Source organism: Temnothorax longispinosus, chromosome 12 (assembly GCF_030848805.1).
Source record: "Temnothorax longispinosus isolate EJ_2023e chromosome 12, Tlon_JGU_v1, whole genome shotgun sequence".
Classification (NCBI taxonomy): Eukaryota; Metazoa; Arthropoda; class Insecta; order Hymenoptera; family Formicidae; genus Temnothorax; species Temnothorax longispinosus.
In genome coordinates, this window is record NC_092369.1 from 5,650,145 (window position 1) to 5,669,611 (window position 19,467).

The 19,467-nt window shown below is 41.0% G+C and overlaps 1 protein-coding gene and 1 long non-coding RNA gene across 8 annotated transcripts in view; one reads left to right on the top strand and one right to left on the bottom strand.

Moving 5' to 3' along the window:
* Positions 1–19,467, top strand: part of LOC139823329 (uncharacterized) — a 47,772-nt gene that overhangs the window by 24,894 nt on the left and 3,411 nt on the right. The window lies entirely within an intron of this gene.
* The window catches only part of Zfh2 (Zn finger homeodomain 2), a 292,674-nt gene continuing 285,621 nt past the window's right edge, over positions 12,415–19,467 (bottom strand). For 4 of the 7 annotated variants that reach the window (XM_071795756.1, XM_071795755.1, XM_071795752.1 and 1 more), the window contains one exon: positions 12,415–19,401. In XM_071795756.1, the coding sequence (XP_071651857.1) occupies positions 18,680–19,401 (722 nt within the window). In that variant the 3' untranslated portion in view covers positions 12,415–18,679. The remainder of the gene's footprint in view (positions 19,402–19,467) is intronic. The other 3 variants (XM_071795758.1, XM_071795759.1, XM_071795760.1) reach the window with 3 other exon arrangements.

Below are 19,467 nucleotides of genomic sequence, written 5' to 3' on the forward strand. Positions count from 1 at the left end.
AGAGAGAGAGAGAGACCCAGCAAGACCTGGCGTGCTGTGATTTCTAGCGTTGGGGTGCTGTGCTCACGAGTTTTACGGGGATGCCTTTGATTTTTTTGAAGGAAATCGGAAGTGACGGTTACACGAGCAGATAGGGTGCGCGTGTGTCTCGAGATACTTCTGGACTCGTGATTTTAGCTTGAAACCGCGCAATAGATGCCATCGTTTCTTTTGCTAAATGGCAAATAAATTATTTGCACACCTTCTTTCGGCAGCTTCAACTAGAGACGTGTATGTCAATGATCATTTTTTAGTAAAGCAGTTCGTTCAACCATACGTCTTTTAGAAGATCGAAATATTGTGCAAGTTACGTCGGATTGCTGTTGAAATTTATAGGATCAACGATACGTGTTACTATATCAGAGCTTTTTTTTAATTTGAGAGGTCGGAAATGATGTAGATTATGTGTAGATCGATGAGCAGAACGTATATATCGCCGTGGAAATGCACGGGATTGCGATTTCAATTTAATCCAATGCGCAGCGTGCCGTATCTCCCTGCGAAATCATTGATGTTGCGTGAGAGCGTTCGTGACGTGCCGCATTATTGATCTCGATATAGAAAATAAATTTATTTAGACAACGATAGGGAGAGGAATGTTATATGTAATATATGCTCTCATGGAACGTACTCTAAAAACGTGGATCTACACAGTTTGTATAAAAACAACACAAAATCCGTGTGATATCTCTGTAGTATGATTCGCTATCTAAATATTTTGTTCAAAAGTAACATTTATTCCTCAGAAATAATATCGTTTTTATTGTTTCCAGAATAATTTTGATACCTAGATTTATAATATTTTTCAAAACAGTATCTGCTCCAGCTGTGTAAAAATACAAACACGATTAAAGAATCATTAATGTGTATGAGAAACGCGCATCGGAGTAAGCGCACAAAAATTGTCGAGAAGAATGTCGGAATTGCGTTGCGACCTCGAAATATTGGCTTCCGATGGTGTTTCAATACGAAGTACGTGAGCACTTCGGCAACGTGCATATACAGGCGCGGCACGCTTGTGAACCGCACGAGAGTGTCGTAGTAGAGAAGCGAGAGCTTTCGTAGTAAAGGCAGCTTTGCAGGGTGACGTGTTTTTCTGGCAGCCAAGTGGGGTGCGAGCCCCTAATTATAAAATAAAAAAATCAATATCTTACCCCAGTTGGGCTAAAAAAATAGGGTGACTACTCCCATCGTCTTCCACCACCGTCGTTTCAGTCGCTGCTCCCTGACTGCTCCGGTCGCGGAGCTGATTTTTCCACCCTCCATATTCCCCTCGCCTCGCGTTGCCCTTCGCATCGCCCATTCTTCCTCTCTCTGTTTCTATTAAGGGTGCAGAGTTTTCCTGGCACACTGTCGGGCGAAGCGAGGATGGGGTGGTGCGCTCGGGAGTGCCGCAACAGCGGGGATAGCGGTGGAGGCGACGTATAACGGATAACGGAAGAAACTGCGCGACTTTATTTCGTTGCGCTTATTGCGTTTCCTGAATTTTTATACGCTGCATGCGGCCCATACTTATGGACTTTTAATGCCCCGCTGGCACGTGCGACACGCCCATGCTTTAAGGATCTGTTGCTAGCAGGCAGCGGGTGCCGTTACGCTTGCGAAAATCCAGACGGATATCGCGATTTCGTTTTACATCGTGTCGCTATGATCTTTCTATAATAATCATGTTTAAATGATAGATCCGTGATACGAAAGACAGCGAAAAATTACAATTATTTTCTTTATTCTGAAAAATACGAGAAATACTATTGAAAGTACCTAAAGCAAAATCGAATTACTTAATTTTGTGTTAATATAATTATCGATATGTATGATAGATTTTCCTTTTTATCAACTTCCTTTTTGAATACTTAAAATCTTTTTACTGCTATTCTTTCTCTTATATTTTTCTTTTTATTATAATATAAAATAAATGAAAAATATTATTAATATTATTGTTAAAGCTGTTGCTATAAAATTAGATATTTTTTTATTACGAATAAATTTTATTACAAACAATTGACTCCGTTACAGTAAAGATTAACTATATTGCAGTTTATAATCTAAATAGAATTTTTTAACATTTTTTGATTTTTTATTTTTCAAAGAATTTCTCCGTCCATAAATTTAAATATTTGAGCTTTAGCTGTAATTTTCACGGAAAAAAGATTTAGCTACTATAAACAAATCTAGTCGTAGAATATGGATAACTAATATTTTTTGCAGCGAGAGCTATACTTTAGTAATAGTAGCAAAACTTTAACAAAAGGTTACTACTGCTAAATTATAGCTTTTGCTGCAAAAAATATAGCTCTCGCTGTAAAAAATGTTAGTTATCCATATTTTACGACTAGATTTACTTATAATAGCTAATCCTTTTTTTCCGTGTACATTTAACATTTTTTTTTACATTTTTTCTTATTACCACAAATTTTTGACAGAATTTCTTTATTTCGACACACATTATAACGATTTATTATTCTTGGTGTCCTAAAAATGTTTATAATGTTTATAACAAGATAACGTGAATTATTTTTAAAAATATCCAAGCTTTACCACTTTCTCGGCACGTTTTATTCCACGAGAATCGAAACAGCCCCGGGCAGTGCTTGGTGCTGGCACTCAATCAATAGACACATAAATATCATCTCGAAGGCGTTCACTGTCTCCATCTTTTTCTCTCACACACACATATTCATGTAGGCCTCCTCGCGCGAGCCACGCACGTGTCGAGTTTTCGCGATTCCGCCAAGTGTCGATGACGGCGTCGACGTCGAGTTAGTGGCGGTGCTACGCCACATCGATTTTAGGGATTCGCCGTCGTTTTTGTCTCGCGCGACGACACATTCAAATAAGTAAGGTTCACCCCCGCCGGTCCCCGCGTCCGCTACGACCGAGGACGATCGGCCCCGCCACCCCTTAGGTCCTTCTTTCGCCTTCCCGCTCGCTTCCCCCTTACGTCGGCACGAGGGATGGGTCGCGACGAGATTAAAAGAAGAATCAATAGCGCCTCTCACTCCACCCACCCCCGTAGCACCGCGGAGGTGGGTGCCCCCTTTTCGTCCCGCTCCTCCTCTGGAACCCCGCAACCTCAAAGGCCCTCGCTATATATTGAAATGCTCTAAGAGAGGAGCCATCCCACCTCCGGCCTCTTCTGCAACACAGTCACCACCTACGTGGGTGGTTGTCGGGTGAGAGGGGTGACCACCCTTTCGTTCGCCCCCCTGCCCGCGTTCCCTACGAACACACTCGCTACTCTTTCGGTTCCTCCTGGACAAACACTGTACGGGTGCTTCTTCGTCTTCTTCCTCGTCTTCTTCCTCCCTGGTCTATCTCTTCGTCTTCTGGCTTCCGTACACATTTTTCCTTTGCTCCGGTGTAGCTTTCGCAAATTCTCGCTCCTCTTCTATCTGCGCTAGGACACTCGTCGTGCCTCCCTCTCACCTCCTCTCTGCTTTCTCGTGCTTCTCATCTTTTCAGACCTTTACGAACTCCGGAGAAGGACGAGAAGACGGAGGGAGCGAGTCGCTCTCGCAGTTTGAGGCCAGAGGAATTGTCAATTTCTATCCCCTTCCTCTTCTTTCTTCTTGCATAGTGAGATAAGGAGATCCTTCACGAATGATTTTCGCGGAAATAGCGCCGGCGAGTCTTTGAATCCAACCCTTTTGGATCGGCGATCGGCCGCGAGACTCTGCGGCAAAATGCATGTCACGTGAAATCACCCCGGAGATTGCTCGACCGTTGTAGCGATGGACGACAAAACGCGTTATATTGCAAATTACCGGCCGTTATTATATATAGCGATCAATCGAACAAAAAAACTTAAATAGATAAAATCGGGTAGATCTATATATTACGTAATTATACGCATTGCGGTCCATTTCGTGTCATATTTTATTATAGGTATATAAATAAACGAATTGACATTAGGTAGAAAGTATATTGTATTTTGCACATTAATATAAGTTTAAATATTACCACAGTGAATACATTAATACTTATTATACATATCTTTATTTGTATATTTATACCGTTTTACATACATATCTATTAAGAGAAGCAGGAGCTAGAGGTTGATGGGTTCAAGTTTATTTTTTTAACCAAAAAGAGATAGCTCAAGCAAGGAGGAAGTATTTTCTTGTCTTAAATTGTTAGTCGTAATGCATATTAGAGCGAAGATGCTTTTTACGGAGTCAGGCAAAGAGCGCGGGTCCTCCGGAGAATTCGTCCCTCTTTCTCATTCTCATTTCCCGGCACTTTGAATTTGGCACCGCGGAAATTGCCAGCCACATTTTGTGGGCTAGCTCTGACAAGGTGAATATTTTAGTGGCACCCTGTAGGTTGTTGGCTTCACATACATATGCGCGCACACGTGGACGGGTTGAAGATACGCCTCGGTCAACATCGTCGAAAAATGTATTAAAGGCAAACACATGCATCCTAAGGAGGTTGGGCTATCCACCTCCCTCGGACTCCCCCTCGCCTCACCTTCCTCCCCGCGGCACACGTCTACATATTCAGGCACTCAGGAGAAGATACTTTTGCCAAGCCTCGTCCTTCTATGTTTTATTTCCTCCTATAGATACATCCGTCAGTTATCTACGGTGTACACGCATGTACGTTCGATCGTGAGAATCTATTTCGAAATTACTGGGAAGCCTAATGATGATGTTAATATCCTTAAAATGTAGTAATAGTAAATTGTGGGATGGGAACGGAAAACGTTAGGGAAATACATGAGCGTTATTTTCGTAGAATGTTACTGGAAATGGAATTATATGTAATATTGGTAATGCACATACATATATGATTAGACATTACACATATGATTGGATCGCTGAGTAATTGACGCTCTTTATTCCAAAAAGGTTTTGTTGGTTGTCCAATATAGATAATTCCTTTGTAAGTACTTCACCATTTGGATACATCCATCAGTATTAAGAATATTAGCATTAATATTTTAGCCAATAGAATCTTTGAATATATATCATATACACATACATATTTACAGACGTGCGCAATATATTTCTGCGAGACGATTACGAGAAGTGAAAAGAATAGAGCTAGATAAAATGCAGAATTTCTACAGAAACACGATTTGTTTCTTCGCATTACCTTGCTGTATAATGTTCTTTAATGAGCTGCCAATCAGTATCTGTCAAATAGCTAGAAGTAACAGGCGTATATGTGAAATTCCTAACTCTAATTCTTCGGAATAAAAAATACAGAAAACTATTTTCTTAATTACTTAATTAATTAGAAACATAACTCATTACATAACACGAAAAATCAGAAATCGTAAGATCGTGATTTTGATAGACAGTTAATATATAATAATCTTTTAACATAAATATATATTGAAATGAAGAATGTAAATATATGCATAATTTATTCAGTAATATAGATAAAACTTTTATGGGCAAATAACCGTAATATTCTGATATTAATATAAACGTTAGAAGAGTAGATACATATTTTTATTTATTTATTTTTTATTTATTTACACACAATTTAAACTTGTATTACAAAATAATAACATTATACTCATCCAAGGAATCGCTATATCTTATAGCAATTTTATCCCGATTTCGTTTAATTGTTATAATAACTTTACTTTTTTAAAAACGTATCCCTATTAACAAAATATTCTAAACACAATTTCTTTTAAAAGTAATTATAGAACCTAATCGTGAAATAATATAACAATTTTTCGATGGAGTTTTAGTTTCTTTTCGAACGACTGGATTTTTACATTTTGTTTTACGTTGCAAATTTTTAGTTGCGAATTTGTGGTGCACTTTTACGTTTTGCAATGGATGTTTTATCCTATCCGGATAACGTGATCATCACAAATCAGATCCTGTGACTATATGCGAGGTATCGTCCGGGAATCTGTATTAATTACATATAAAACGGGGAACGATCTCGGACACGAAAAAGAAATTCCAACGATTCCTCCGGGTAACAGGAGTTATGTGGCGGAACAAGTTATTATTTACTTATTAGACGCCCGACGAACGCGGCTCTCGCGCTCTGTGGGGGTGTGAAAATGAACTAAGACCGGCCCGGTAGAAATTAAAAACGTGACTCTACCGAGCGGGTAGCTCATCGCGCAGCTAACGAGAAGATACGACCTCCTGGTAAGCGTGTATATAGGTATAGCCATCTCATGTGCTGCAGCGCGTGAAGATGTACGTTTCTCATATACCGGGTGGCATGATTTCAATCGGCGATATAAACGTACGCTTACAAATTTAACGTAACCTAAGTATCGTGTGATATTGATACTTAACTTTATTCTATAATTTATTTGTATATCGTTTTGTCTCTTTAAACATACGCATATTTTGCTTTTCCATGAATCATTTTGTAATATTTATATCGGAACTTAATATACGATAATAAATTTTATATGAACAAACCTACTTTGATTTCATACATCTTTATACAAAATAAAAACAGATATACTTACATTGGAAACAAATGAAATTGAGGACCTTTATTAAAAGCATACTGCGCAAGGTAGCTTTAATTTTTGTTAAAAGATTCGCCTCGATTGCATCACACAATTTTTTAGGTACACTGTATTCTCGATTTAAAAGAGTTATTATAAATAACCTTTGCAATTGGAGAACGAATTCAAGGCGAATAAGCTTCTCGTAAATAATTTGGTAGATATGGCGTCGTCGTCATTCGTAAAGAATTAAAAAGAAGTTTGCTGGATGAAAAAGATAAATCGAATATATATATATATATATATAAAGTTGTGTATCGTAGTAGTTCCAGGTAACGCGTCGTAATATCGCGGTGTGACGTAAGCTTTAGACACATAACGTGCTTTATCCGGACCAGCAGCGTTAACAAGTTTAGAGCTATCTATCGATTTATGACAATGCCGACGTAATATAGCAAATGAAATAGAACGAGGACAAGATAAAAAATTGCAATAAAAAATATAATACTCCTCGGGCGTGAAAATGGCTACAATATTGGTGTCTATATAATGCAAATTTATATTTTATGTAAGTAAATAGAATATACATGTTCTATTGCAAATAGCAATGTTTTATCCATTTTCACGCCCAAGAAGTATTTTTTATATATTTTATTGCCTTTTTCATCTTGTCTTTATTCTATTTCATTTATTATATTACACATCGGCATTGTAAATCAAAATAGATATAAATATATTCTATTTATTTATTACATATATGTATAATAATTATTTACTAATTATTAATTACTTATACATGCATATAAATTCTCCTGGTTTTTATACTACTATAGTTTTTATTATCTAATATCATTCCTGTTAAATGTGTGTTCTTTAAAAATATTCAAAAACAATATCAGATTATCTTATATTAATACAGCAATGATTTTAGTTTAATATTGTTTTTATGATAAAAATCGTATTGTATTTTTGACTTGTGTCGTATACAGAGACATATATGTCCCTTTACAGAGAAAGAACTATACATAGAACTATAGGGATAGAAACTATATCGAGTTCGATACAAATTGTTTCGTAGATACATCTTACTGGTGCACGGGTAACCAGATACTCCGGTACGTAATGGCGAGGGTGTATTCGCGATGCGATTGAGTAGAAATGGGTAGGATGCGAGGAAACTGTATATGGTGAATTTATTTCTGCATTTCGTTCTGTCAAGGCTATTCCTTACCACGGCTTCTCTGTAATTCTAGTATCTAGAGTATAATGGCGGTCGAAACGTAACGCAAATTGTCATTACAAAATTCAGTCCTTGTTTGTAAATTTCGAATCACAGTTTAATTTGGAAAGTTCAAACCTCGTTGTCACATCTTTCTCTCTATAGAGATACAAATAGAAAATAGCATTTGCAACAATCGGATTTTGCATCGGATATTTTTTCAAAACTTCTTTTTCGATTTTTAAAATATGGATGTATGATGGATAATAACTCATACCCGTTCAACGACTCAATTATTAACCGGCAGTTTCTCGCCATCGTCGTTTACTAGCCTCCTCCGTTTCCTCAACCAGCTGCGTGTTAAGTGAGATATCGCGGAGGATGTCTTTTTACGCTCGCGCAAATTATGCAGGGTACCGCGGGCTGTATCTCTCAGAATGCATAATGCGACAATAGCGCGATAACGCGCGCGCGGAATGAGTCGTCTAGCGTCTTATGCAAATCTTCGAAAGGAGCACTTTGTAATAGGTAATAACGTTAACACCTGCTACCTCGTAGAGCGTATCCCGTATAATGGAGAAATGTTTTTATACGCGGCGTGTCGTTAAATCTATATAGAGACACTCGTCACTCCCGGCATGCCGCCATTACGACGGATCGGTTGAGTTAAGCGCGATGCAACGAGGTTTGACGAAATGGAAAAGAGCACTGCGTCAAAATGACATTAATACCTTGAGGTTTCGAAATTAGCATAATGCTCGTTCTGAGTCGTTTCTGGCTGCTTGTGCGGCTCGCAGCTTTTCATGAATAAATTATTGCTAATTACATACTTGATACAGCATCGTTCAGCATTTATTTCATTCATTATAGACATAATCATATCTCTTATATAAAATATATCAATTATTTGCATATTTATTTGTGTACAAAAAAAAAGAACAATTTTGCTGAAGTTAAATCTACAAATTTAACTAGATACACAGATATGAAAATAATTATTTTGGGCCTATCTGAATAATTATATTGGACTCTCAAGCTGGTTGCTAGAATAGATCAAAACTTCTTGCAGCATTTTTATTATACTTGAGCGTCCTCCATAATTATTTTGATGATTCAACATAATTATTTTCATCAGATCTAAATTTCGTCTAATTTGTACTTGAGCAAAACCGTTCTTTCCGTATATTTCTTAACATTTTATGAATAGTTTTATGGATAGCTGGATGAAAAGTAATTGAAAGTAATGGAGAAAGATGGATGTGTTGTTCAATATTTTACATATTTCTTAGTTAGCAATGTGTGCATCTTTTTTTTCTTTCCATTCAAATATCGCGTCCATTGCGCGGGAGCTTGATGCTACAATTTCGCGAAAAGACAGACATACGAGACCATGGTTAGCATACGAAACGACATTGCGAAGGAAGGCGTTTCGCTGCTCAAAGGTGGAGAAGAACTTGACAGCGTCTACGAGCTTAGACGAGTGTGGGTGTAGCATCTCCTCATCCTTCTTTTACCCCAAAAGGTTACGTGGGTGGCGTGGTAGCTGGGTGACGTGTATTTTACGTGCCGCCTTTATTTCGATACGACGGGGCTTCGATCCCCGTCCAAACCTAATTTGCGTTCCATCTCGCGAGCAAACACTCTTCGAGAGCGCGAGACAGGCGGGCGACCCGAGAGCGATTCTCCTCCATTTCCCTCCCCTCCTCCTACTTCCGTCGTAATCCTTCTCTGACACAGGGTATCCGCGACACCGTCGTTACGTCATACGCAGACACATCGTGTACCGCGAACGCTGGGCGTGCTCTTTGAACTGGTTCGAATTTCCCACAAGGCGGCACAAGGGCTGTGATCTGGCTATGAGGGAATATCGCTTTCAGCTCCAGAAGTGATCATTCTGACACATCTATTGATTTATACTCGCAATGGCGATTTTTGATCTTATAACAAAAAAATAAAGAATAAATCGTGTTCGTACAGTATTCTTTAATATAAAAAAATCCATTTTTTTGCAACAAATTAATATATTTTTCAACAATTTCAACGATTCTATGTTAATATTTATATATCCTATATAAAAATATTGTTAACAAAACCGAATCTCTTCTTTCTAAAGCTTGTTATTGCTATTATACGGTTTATAAATTTATCCGTAAAAAATCTAGAAGTTATATTTATATCTTTATAATTTAAAGTATAATTTTTTTTTATTATAAAAGTTTAATGGTATATTTTTCTGTAAATTTTAACAAAATTTAAGTTTTAAGTAAAAATAAAATAGCGATTTGAAAAGTTTGTCGCTTGGGTACAAGTGACTGTGACAAGTTTTACTCGTACAAAAGCGTGGTTTATTAAAATTGTTAAAATCTGTACTTACCGTAATAGCTGTCATCGAAGAACGAATCTTCTTGTTTTGCCAAGAAATATATAACGAAAAAGCGAGAACCTCGATTTTCGAAAGAAGCAAACTAAACGACATTAAAAAATGCATTAAAACCAGCATCGTCATCCCTGAGGAACCCAAAGAAACAATGAATACGCAGGAATATCGATTTTCTGATAAACTAGGGTTTAATAGAATACGTTGAGATTCGGTACAGATTCAGTACAGTCTGACTTCTTTTCCTTGGGTTTCCATAAACCAAATAAATTTGCAGTTTGATGAGGACGAGAGGAATGCAACATGTAATGGAAGATGTATTCGAAGATTCGTAGTAACGATGATTATTTCGAATGCAATTCCCGATTCCTACTCAATCGCTGTATACAAGAGCATTGACCGATTAGATAAATAATCGATTTTTAGTTGACTGATGTGAAACATTATTTATATATATGCGATATATGAAGTTAAAAAAATTAGCGAATTTCTTTGTTTAAACGCTAATTTGAAGGAGCGTCAAGGCCACTGGTATCACGTGAGAGAGAGAGGTCTTTATTCTAAAAATAGACACCACGTGCAGCGCTCTATCCTGTTTACTTTTTGTGCAGTGTGGTTTTGTTCGTGAGCGTATAAGGTGCACGGTGAACAGTGCATGAATCGTACACAGTGTTATGAATGGTACGAAGGCTTTAAAAGAGTGGTCGGCTATCAATAGGTCGACGATCCACGTTCAAGCCGGCCGTCAACGTCGACAGCCGCCATAAACCTGCTTTAACATTTCATAAGTTTCAGTGAATGATTTTCCGAGCTTAAAACAAGATTTAATGTTCACACGTCGATTTCACATAGAAATCGATCGCTCTAAAAATTCGCGAACCGCACCTTACACGTTCACAAATAAAACCACACTGCATAAAAAGTAAACAAGATAAAGCGCTGCACGCGGTATCTATTTTTAGATTAGAACACAGGTTCTTCCGTCACGTGACATCAATCTTGACGAGCCTTGACGAGCCTTCAAATTGTTGCATAAATAAACAAGTTCGCTAATTTTTTAAACAGATCTCGTATGTGATAATCGACAAAATTATTTACGGCGTGAACACGGTCGGTCACGCGTCGTGTCGGAGCGACGCGATTGCAAGCCCGTGATTGAAAATACGGCAGTCAAGTCGTCGCCGGCATTGCCGATAAGCGAGTTTATCACGCGACATTGGTTCTTCAAGCGAGCGTGTTTCGTGTCTCTATGCAAATTGCGGGTGAACTAATACTCGCCGTCCGGAAATGGGGTGCCTCGCAAGCCGGAAATAAAATGAAATCCAGCGTAATAGAATGGCAGTGCCGCTTGACAGCTCGCGCGTCCGCGACAATGTTCGCGGTCAGACGCTGATGAAATTTTCGGCAGCGTTGTCATGTAATTCTGCGAACTTTTTAGAGGTAATTTGACAGCTTATCGTGTCTCGAATGTATCGAGTCTGCGTTTTTATTTCTCTTTTGGTTCCTCTAATGTCTTTAATATCTATCTATTTCCCTTAAGAACGTTTACTTTTGCACGAGGTGCAGTATCTTATTATTTGTTACTTGAAAATTTTTAAGAAATTATATTTACGGAATATATCCAATTGATAATGTTAATAAACGTGATTAATTTTCTCTTCGCGTCTTTAAGTTCTTGATTAATTATTGCATTGTGATTGATCCATTAGGTTTAATAGTTATCGTAATAATTTTATATTAAAGGAAAGAAAAGAATGGGAATAGAACAAAATATTGCAATTAAATATTGCAAGAGATATTTTAAGCAAAAGCTGAATAAAGTTAACTCAATGACTACGTTGACTCTGGATTAGGAACAAAGTGTTATTTTCCTCGCAATCTTCTTTCTTCTTCTTTTATCGCCATCGACGCCATCATGTTATCCTTCGATTTCTGCACGCTTTTCATTGAGACGAAGATAAAGAGGACATGCTGTAGCCTGTATATCGATCAAATCCAGTTGGAACCGAAAGCTGAGGAGTTTTAAAATGGTTTTATGGTAGCTAATCGATGTCAGTGCTCAGAGACAGGTAGAATAGAGACTAGGTAGGAAACAAGGAAAAAGTTTAGCTCGCTCGTTGCAAAATTGCGCTCCTATGCGCCCGTTGAATCGCTTTGTCTATGCAGACGTATATGCATGCGCGTTCGTGAATAGAGACCATGTGTATGGGGATTACATACGCCACTTTGTCTCTGGTTTTAAAGGGAGAGATAGAGGAGGGTTCGGGGAATTCGTAGACTATGTCGTATATATACATATACCACATGTATGTGTATATATATCCAATAATATATATCATCGTGTCCTTCATCATCATCATTATATTTACTGGTATAATTAATTACTCGCTTAGATATGAAACCTAATAGGAACATGATTGCACCGTGCCCGTTTTTTCCGCACGATGTTGGCGCCTCCGATTGCGGCTCTACCGCTTTTTTCATCTTTCCGTTTTTTCTCGTTTTTTTTTCCTTCCGTCTTCGGGGCTCGCACGCGTTTTGCTGTATACGCTCGTGTGTATTGCCATCTCTTCGCGCGTGTACCGGTACAACCGTGTTCGTCCGTCGTGATAATCGTCGTGTGGCACGCGCATACATATCCCTTCTTCGTCGCCGTTACAAAATCCGGACCAATACCGTTTACGCGTATAAATGGATAATAATAAGTCTGTACACAGGACGCGAGAGAGAATGTGCGTAAGTCTCGGAGCGATGACCAGGCGAGAACGCGAGCTCGCTCTGCTATCTCTCGTCCCCCGCTCGATCATCGATCGCGTGAAATCGTTACCCTCGCGGGCACCGACGCGACGAGCCAAGTTAAACGAAAGTTCAATGAAACGAGTACGCGTGGAACATCCCGATTGGCTAGAACCAAAGGTGCGATATGCCGATATACGTATATTTAATGTGTCGAAGGTACGGTGAAACGCAACGGAACGTATCTAGTCGCGGAAAAGTACGCTGCGCATCTCTCCGTTGTGGCGCAATGCGCAGTCCACTTTTCCTCGCGGTAAAACACACGCGTATATTTTTCTCGAGTTAAAAAGCGTAAAAGGTACTTCGTCCTGCCGGTCACTTTTGAATGAATGCGTTTACACGTGTCCGCGCGTCACTTTAACGTCGCCGTTGTTCCCCAAATTCGACACTCTCGCGATCGTCGCCGATCTGTTTGCGTCTCCGCGTTTTACAAAAAGGGCCCGGCGAGAGGCGCAAAGAGAGGCGCTTGTCCCGTCTATCCAGGGCGTCCAAAGAGATGGGATTCCGGATTTTGTTCGTCGATCACGCTCGATTCGTCGATCGCGGGCCGAGCCGACGCGCGGCGCCAACATCGTCGAGGTTGCCCGGGCCGGCGTTTCGGGTGTCCCGCGCCATCGGTGGGTGTGCGGACCCACGCGCGGCTGACGGTGCCCCGTAGTGAGTACATATAGATATACACATGGCAATCTCTCACAAGAATTAGTCGCTATCGTTATCAATTAGTATCCATTATTAATTAATAGTCAATCAAGTACCGCACGAACAAATTCTCGCAAGTTAATCGGCAATAATGTAATAATAATCATACTAATAATGATAATAGTGTAATAACGTAATAATAATGATAATAATAATAATTATTATGACAATAATAATCGCAATAGTAGTAATAATTGCAATAATAGTCACAATAGCAATTAATAGAGTTAATAATAAATAGACACGTTCAACATATTTCCGTAAAAACTCAACGAGATTAGAAAAATGAAAAACTTCGACGATCACCGTAGCCTTTTCCGTCGTCGGACGGTTCCACCGACGCGATATTCCGACTGTTCGCTCGTCGAGCATGGCATGGCCATTGTTACCGAGTGCATGAAAGTATAGCGGGAGTTTGCAAGTTGTTCCAATCGTCACCTCTCTCTCTCTTCGACGCGTCGAGCGAAAAGTTCTCTGTAAAAATGCATCCTCGATGGATCTTTGCGATCGATCGGCGTCACGCGCGATCCCGACCGCATTCGGCGCTCGCGAGAAGAGAGAGAGAGGGGGGATTGTCAATGGTTAGCGAGGGTGGCCGTGTGTCGACGGAAAACGGCATCGGTGACGTCGGCCGCGCTTAATCCTTCCGCAACGCAGTAATATATATATGTATATAGCATTCGTTTCCTCACATATCGTTCTCGTATCGTTAGCTCATCACTCCATTACATAATTCGCGCACACTTATCACTCACTCATTGTTGATTTTTAGGAACAGCTAGCGAGGTTCGGTTACTCTATCACGCAATCTCCGTACTCGAAACTCAAAACGCCAAAACCGACGCGCCGGTTTTGCGTACACGCGCACGTACGTAGCCGCGTTTTGAGAGTCACGCTCGTATGCGATGTGTAGCTCCGAGTTCATACGCAAAATTCGATTTCAGTGTGTGTGGATGTGTGTTTTTATGTTGTTTGTTTGTATGTGTGTGCGCGCGCTTGTGTATACCCGTTAATTTGTCTGTGTTGCGTGTATATACGCGTGTTTATAATTTGTATTAACGAATATTACGGTCCTTGCAACGCGTCGCTCTCCTCTGTGTCTCTCGCGAGCAAATTACTAAGAAAAAACTAAGATCGCGATGGATACCGGCCGAGGCGCATCGTCTTGTGCGTTCAAGTGCATATTTTCGCCCTTCTATGATTTTACTATACGTATGTAGGAAATTTCGCAGCGAAGGGAAATAAATTTCGCTTCTCTCTCACAGTCTTAGCGCCGCGGCTTTGAGGTCCTGGGCGCTTTTTCTTTGGAACATCTTGCCTCGTGCTAGTGGTAGTGATAGAGTTATCGTTTGCAAAGATCCTGAAGACAGTACGGATTCGCGGTCGCCAAACGCGAGCGCGCACACGCGATTCCGCGGCGATCGCCTTAATTAATTCTACGACTTGATCACACCCGTTAATTGTCTTATTTTGCGAGGTATCGGTTCGTACGAAGAGAGATTCCGCTCTGGATTCTTTTTTTTTCCCGGTACGTCCTGTAAAGGTGGATCGTGCCGGTCGGAAAGACGATCGGCTGAAAATTTCGATATTAGCGATTCGATTAGGTGTCCTCGGTAGTAGTATACGAGTGCGGGTATGTGTATAGATGTATATGTATACGCGTGTATGTGCACAAATGTTCTCGTTCGTGTCACTTTTTGGAACATGTACGTGTGTTAAATGTACGCTAGTTCAACGCTGTAACGTTTATATAGATAATAATCAATACATGACCACATATATGTAAATATAATATCGTAATCTATAATCATAATAATAATAATAATTCAAATATAATATTAATAATCGTCGTTACCAACGTTACGTTAGAAAAGCATCTTTTGCAGACAGGAACCTCGAGAGTTGCTTAGTACCTTAGGAATAGTTATTACTTCGCGTTTCGTTTGATCTTAACGACCACGTGTTTTTTTTTTAACGTCCTCGGATCTCAGACCCCCTCCCCTGCTTTCTCCGAGAGCCCCCTTACCCCCAGAGACGAACGCGCCCATTCGTCAGTGCATTTCTCTGTCCGGCATCCCCCACATCGCTCTCCGTTCCACGCGACACCCTTGTTTTTTCTCCGGTATACCCTTTTTTTTAACCTAATGATTCGCGTAAATTCAAGACTGCAGCACGTAAAAACACGCCACGGTATCTTTTTCTTTTGCTTATTTTTTTTCTTTTGCACTTCCGGTGGCACTTCCGGCATTCTGTAGCTTCGCATACGCGCCGCATTGTATGCGCGAACTTTCGTTTCTTCTAGAGTGAGCTTCTAGAGCGAGGAACACGACGTACGTACGCGTGTAGACACGTCATCGTTCCGGATATCATCCGCGAGGATTCTAGTACGTCACAACATCATATATATATATATATATATATATATATATATATATATATATATATATTATATATATTATATATATATATATATATATATATATATATATATATTTGTCTACTTAAATATATATTTTCTTCTTATTCATTCACTTCATTTTTCATATATATATACATACTTCTCTTCTGTATATATACTTATATGCGTGAGAGTGTGTGTTTGTGTGTCTATGTATCGTTTCTATCGACGCGCATGTACCCATCCTCCTCACCCTCTTTCCCTTTATATTCTATAGTTTAATCGTAATTTATCCGTAACTTACAGCTAGTAGTGAATTCTTTGTCGTTCTCGATTTTACACCCTTCTGTTGCTGTTCGAAACGGTGCAATTTTCTTTCTCCTCCCTCTTTCCCAACCTATGATCCGGGACGATGTTTGTATTTCTAAAATATTTTCGTCTAAATGCGCGAGATTTTTGAAATTTTTATCCCTATATATAACCGCCGTATCTAAATTTAAAAAATTCACCTTGTTCTATTAAAAAATTCCAGATTACATCACTAGAGTGTTTAGATTTCACCCAGTACAATATTTGGCCGATTATCTGTTCACGAATAAAGATCAAATAAAGAGTCGTAATGTTCACTTATGCTACGTTGCACGTGCGTATACGATTTGAGTTTGATTTCCAGACGTTTGCAATACAGTTCGGTTCTTGTACGTGTACCGCTCTATTCTTTTATTTGCTCGCGCGAGACTGTGGAAAAGAGGGAGAGCAAAGTCAGAGGACATAGAGGTAAGATTCTATGGTGCCGGGCCACCCTCCTATTATCCCCCATCCCGTGCGTCGATGTGTGTCAATCGGTTGTTCGATTATCGAGCTTTGCTTAGCGATAATCGTTATAGCTACCGACAGCCCTCTAATACCTATCGTTATTACTATCATTATTATTACTAGTTTCATTATTATTATTTTATTACTCTTATTATTATTAATATTATTATTATCATTAACGTTGTTACTAATCATTTGTTTAGCGTAATAAATATAATTTATTAAATATAGGAACCATGTTTCTGGGTCTTGCTTGCTCGTTCGTGCACGCGAATCGTGACGATGACGGGCACACCGGGGGTTTATTATGCCGTCTTATATACCGTCGTTTTTCCTTCCGTCCGCCATCTTATTACGTTTTTCTTTTTTATCAAATTATGGGAAATAACGTAAAAAAAAACGTACGTGCCAAGCCCGTTGTGCACGTGTGTACAGTGCGCGTCTGTCATGTGTGTGTGTGTTGTGTTGTGTGTGCGTTACCTGTTTATATGTATGTAAGTATTTGTGAATGGCAGAGAAAATTGCAGAGAAAGAGTATCGTGTGTGTGTGTGTGTGTGTGTATGCTTCTTGAATTATCCTTCTTTGTCGCTTTCCCGAAAAGCGTTCCTCTTTTTATTACCTTTTCCACGATCGCCGTCGAAGTCGCTGAACGATTCGCGACACACATACATACACAACGCATGCACGTACGCACGCATGCACGCACACATACACACCCGCACACGCGCAGGTCCACATACACACAGGTCCGTGGAAAGCCACGTGCACACGCGCGTCAAAATGAGAAAGAGAGTGATAGAGACAGTCAGATATCTATATATATATATATATATGTATATGTGTATATATATATAGATGTATGTATATATATATATATATGAATATGTACGTACGTATTCGTAACGATGGCGGCGTTTTCAGTTTCGCGCGCCGCGCACCATCTACCCTACTACGCCGCGCCTAATAGCGTCCGCTTTTATCTTCCTGCTTCTTTTTCTTTTTTTTCTTAGTAACTCTGCTTTAAATCTTTATTATTACTTTACATAGGAACGTTTAAGTTAGCCCACCTCGACGCGTGTCGTTCCGCGTCGCACGACGCACTTTCCCTCCGGAACTTCCCGTACTCTCCTCTCCTGGAAACGTATCGCGCACATCGTTCCGAGACGTGCACCCAAAAATCGGCTCGATCCGATCGAGCCGCTGACTGATCGACCGATCGACCGATTGTTGGCTACCCAGCAAGGAGGATTTCTCGATCGCGTTCGTTCGATCGTTCTCCAGTCGATTCCACCAGACTAGCTCGTCTTCGTCGAGTCTCTCTATCCTTTTGCCACCTTTCTTTTTTTAATTTAATAATCTTTTTTTCTTTTTCTTTTTTTTTTCGTGCTACGAGAGGAACTTTGGAGAGCGCGCATCTTCACGGCGCGCGCTGCGCGGGATTCGCGTTACAAAAATAATAGGCAAATCGGGGGCGCGGGGCTAGGGGGCAGGGAAGCGGTGGAGGATGGTTGTGTGCTGGCGGTGCATAAACGACGAAATTAAGAGAGAAAACCAATGATCGTCCGCCGTTCGTGCCTGAGTAATGTGCCTCCCTTTCCTGCCCCCTCTCCTACCGCCACGGGGCAAATGCCCCCGACGGGGTGCTCCGTCGAGATGGACACCCGTGCCTGCCCGTTCATCGCCGGTTAGGAACATTGGCTCGTTCACTGCGACGTCCTCGAGTCCGACCTCCTCCAAGCGACGTCCATAGGTTCTCGTCTTTCCCTCCTCCGCCCATCTTCTCTTATATTTTACTCTTGCAGTTTCTTTCTATTGTTATTTGGTGCCATTTTTCGCGCGCAACTTCCCTGCCTTTGAGGGAGATGGTAGATCAGTCCCCGAGCTCGGTCGTGTGGCGTTTAACGTGCGCCTGCGAGGGCGGTGACTTCTTGCATCAGCTTCTGCCGTTTGGCATCGGGTCCATTGTTGTTGTCCTGCCCGGCCCTGTCACTGGCCTGTGACTGACCAGTCGTGCTCTCGGCGGCCGCTCGAGCTGCCAATAGGGTGATCTGATTGACAACGTCCTCCATCTCGTCGGTAAGCGGGTTTGTCTCCTCCCCGGATTGCGCGCCGCCGTCATATTGTTGCTGCTGCTGCTGTTGCTGGTGCTGCTGTTGGCGTTCTTGGGCAGCCTCGAGACGCGCCCGGTGCTGTAGCGTCTCTGCATGACGACGCCACTCGCTTACGGTTGTGTAGGTGCGCGTTGATATGCCGGACTCACACAACGAGCAGGCGTAACGCACCTGCACGAGGCGCAGAGCGCCACGACGCTGCTGATTGCCCAGGTAGCAGGATCGCTGATGCGCCAGCAGCGACGACTCCTGCGGATACGCGCGGCCGCAACGGCGACAGACGAGACACAGCTCGGTCTCCACCTCGCGACAGTGCTGGGACAGTCCGTTCTCGTCGGCGCCGCACGACGGGGCCGGCAAACGGACCGTCTCCAGGCCCGGATGATTCGGATCCTGCTGCAGGAACGCTTGCATCAGGGCCCGCGGCACCTGCACCTGTGCGCCACCCTCCACGTGCAGCGGCATCATAGCGCTCCCGAGTAGACCGCCGCTCAAGCCCGCAGCCGCTACTGAAAGCAAATCGTAATCGGTTCTCGTTAGAATAGAACGCAATAGGGACTCGTTCCTAATAGATT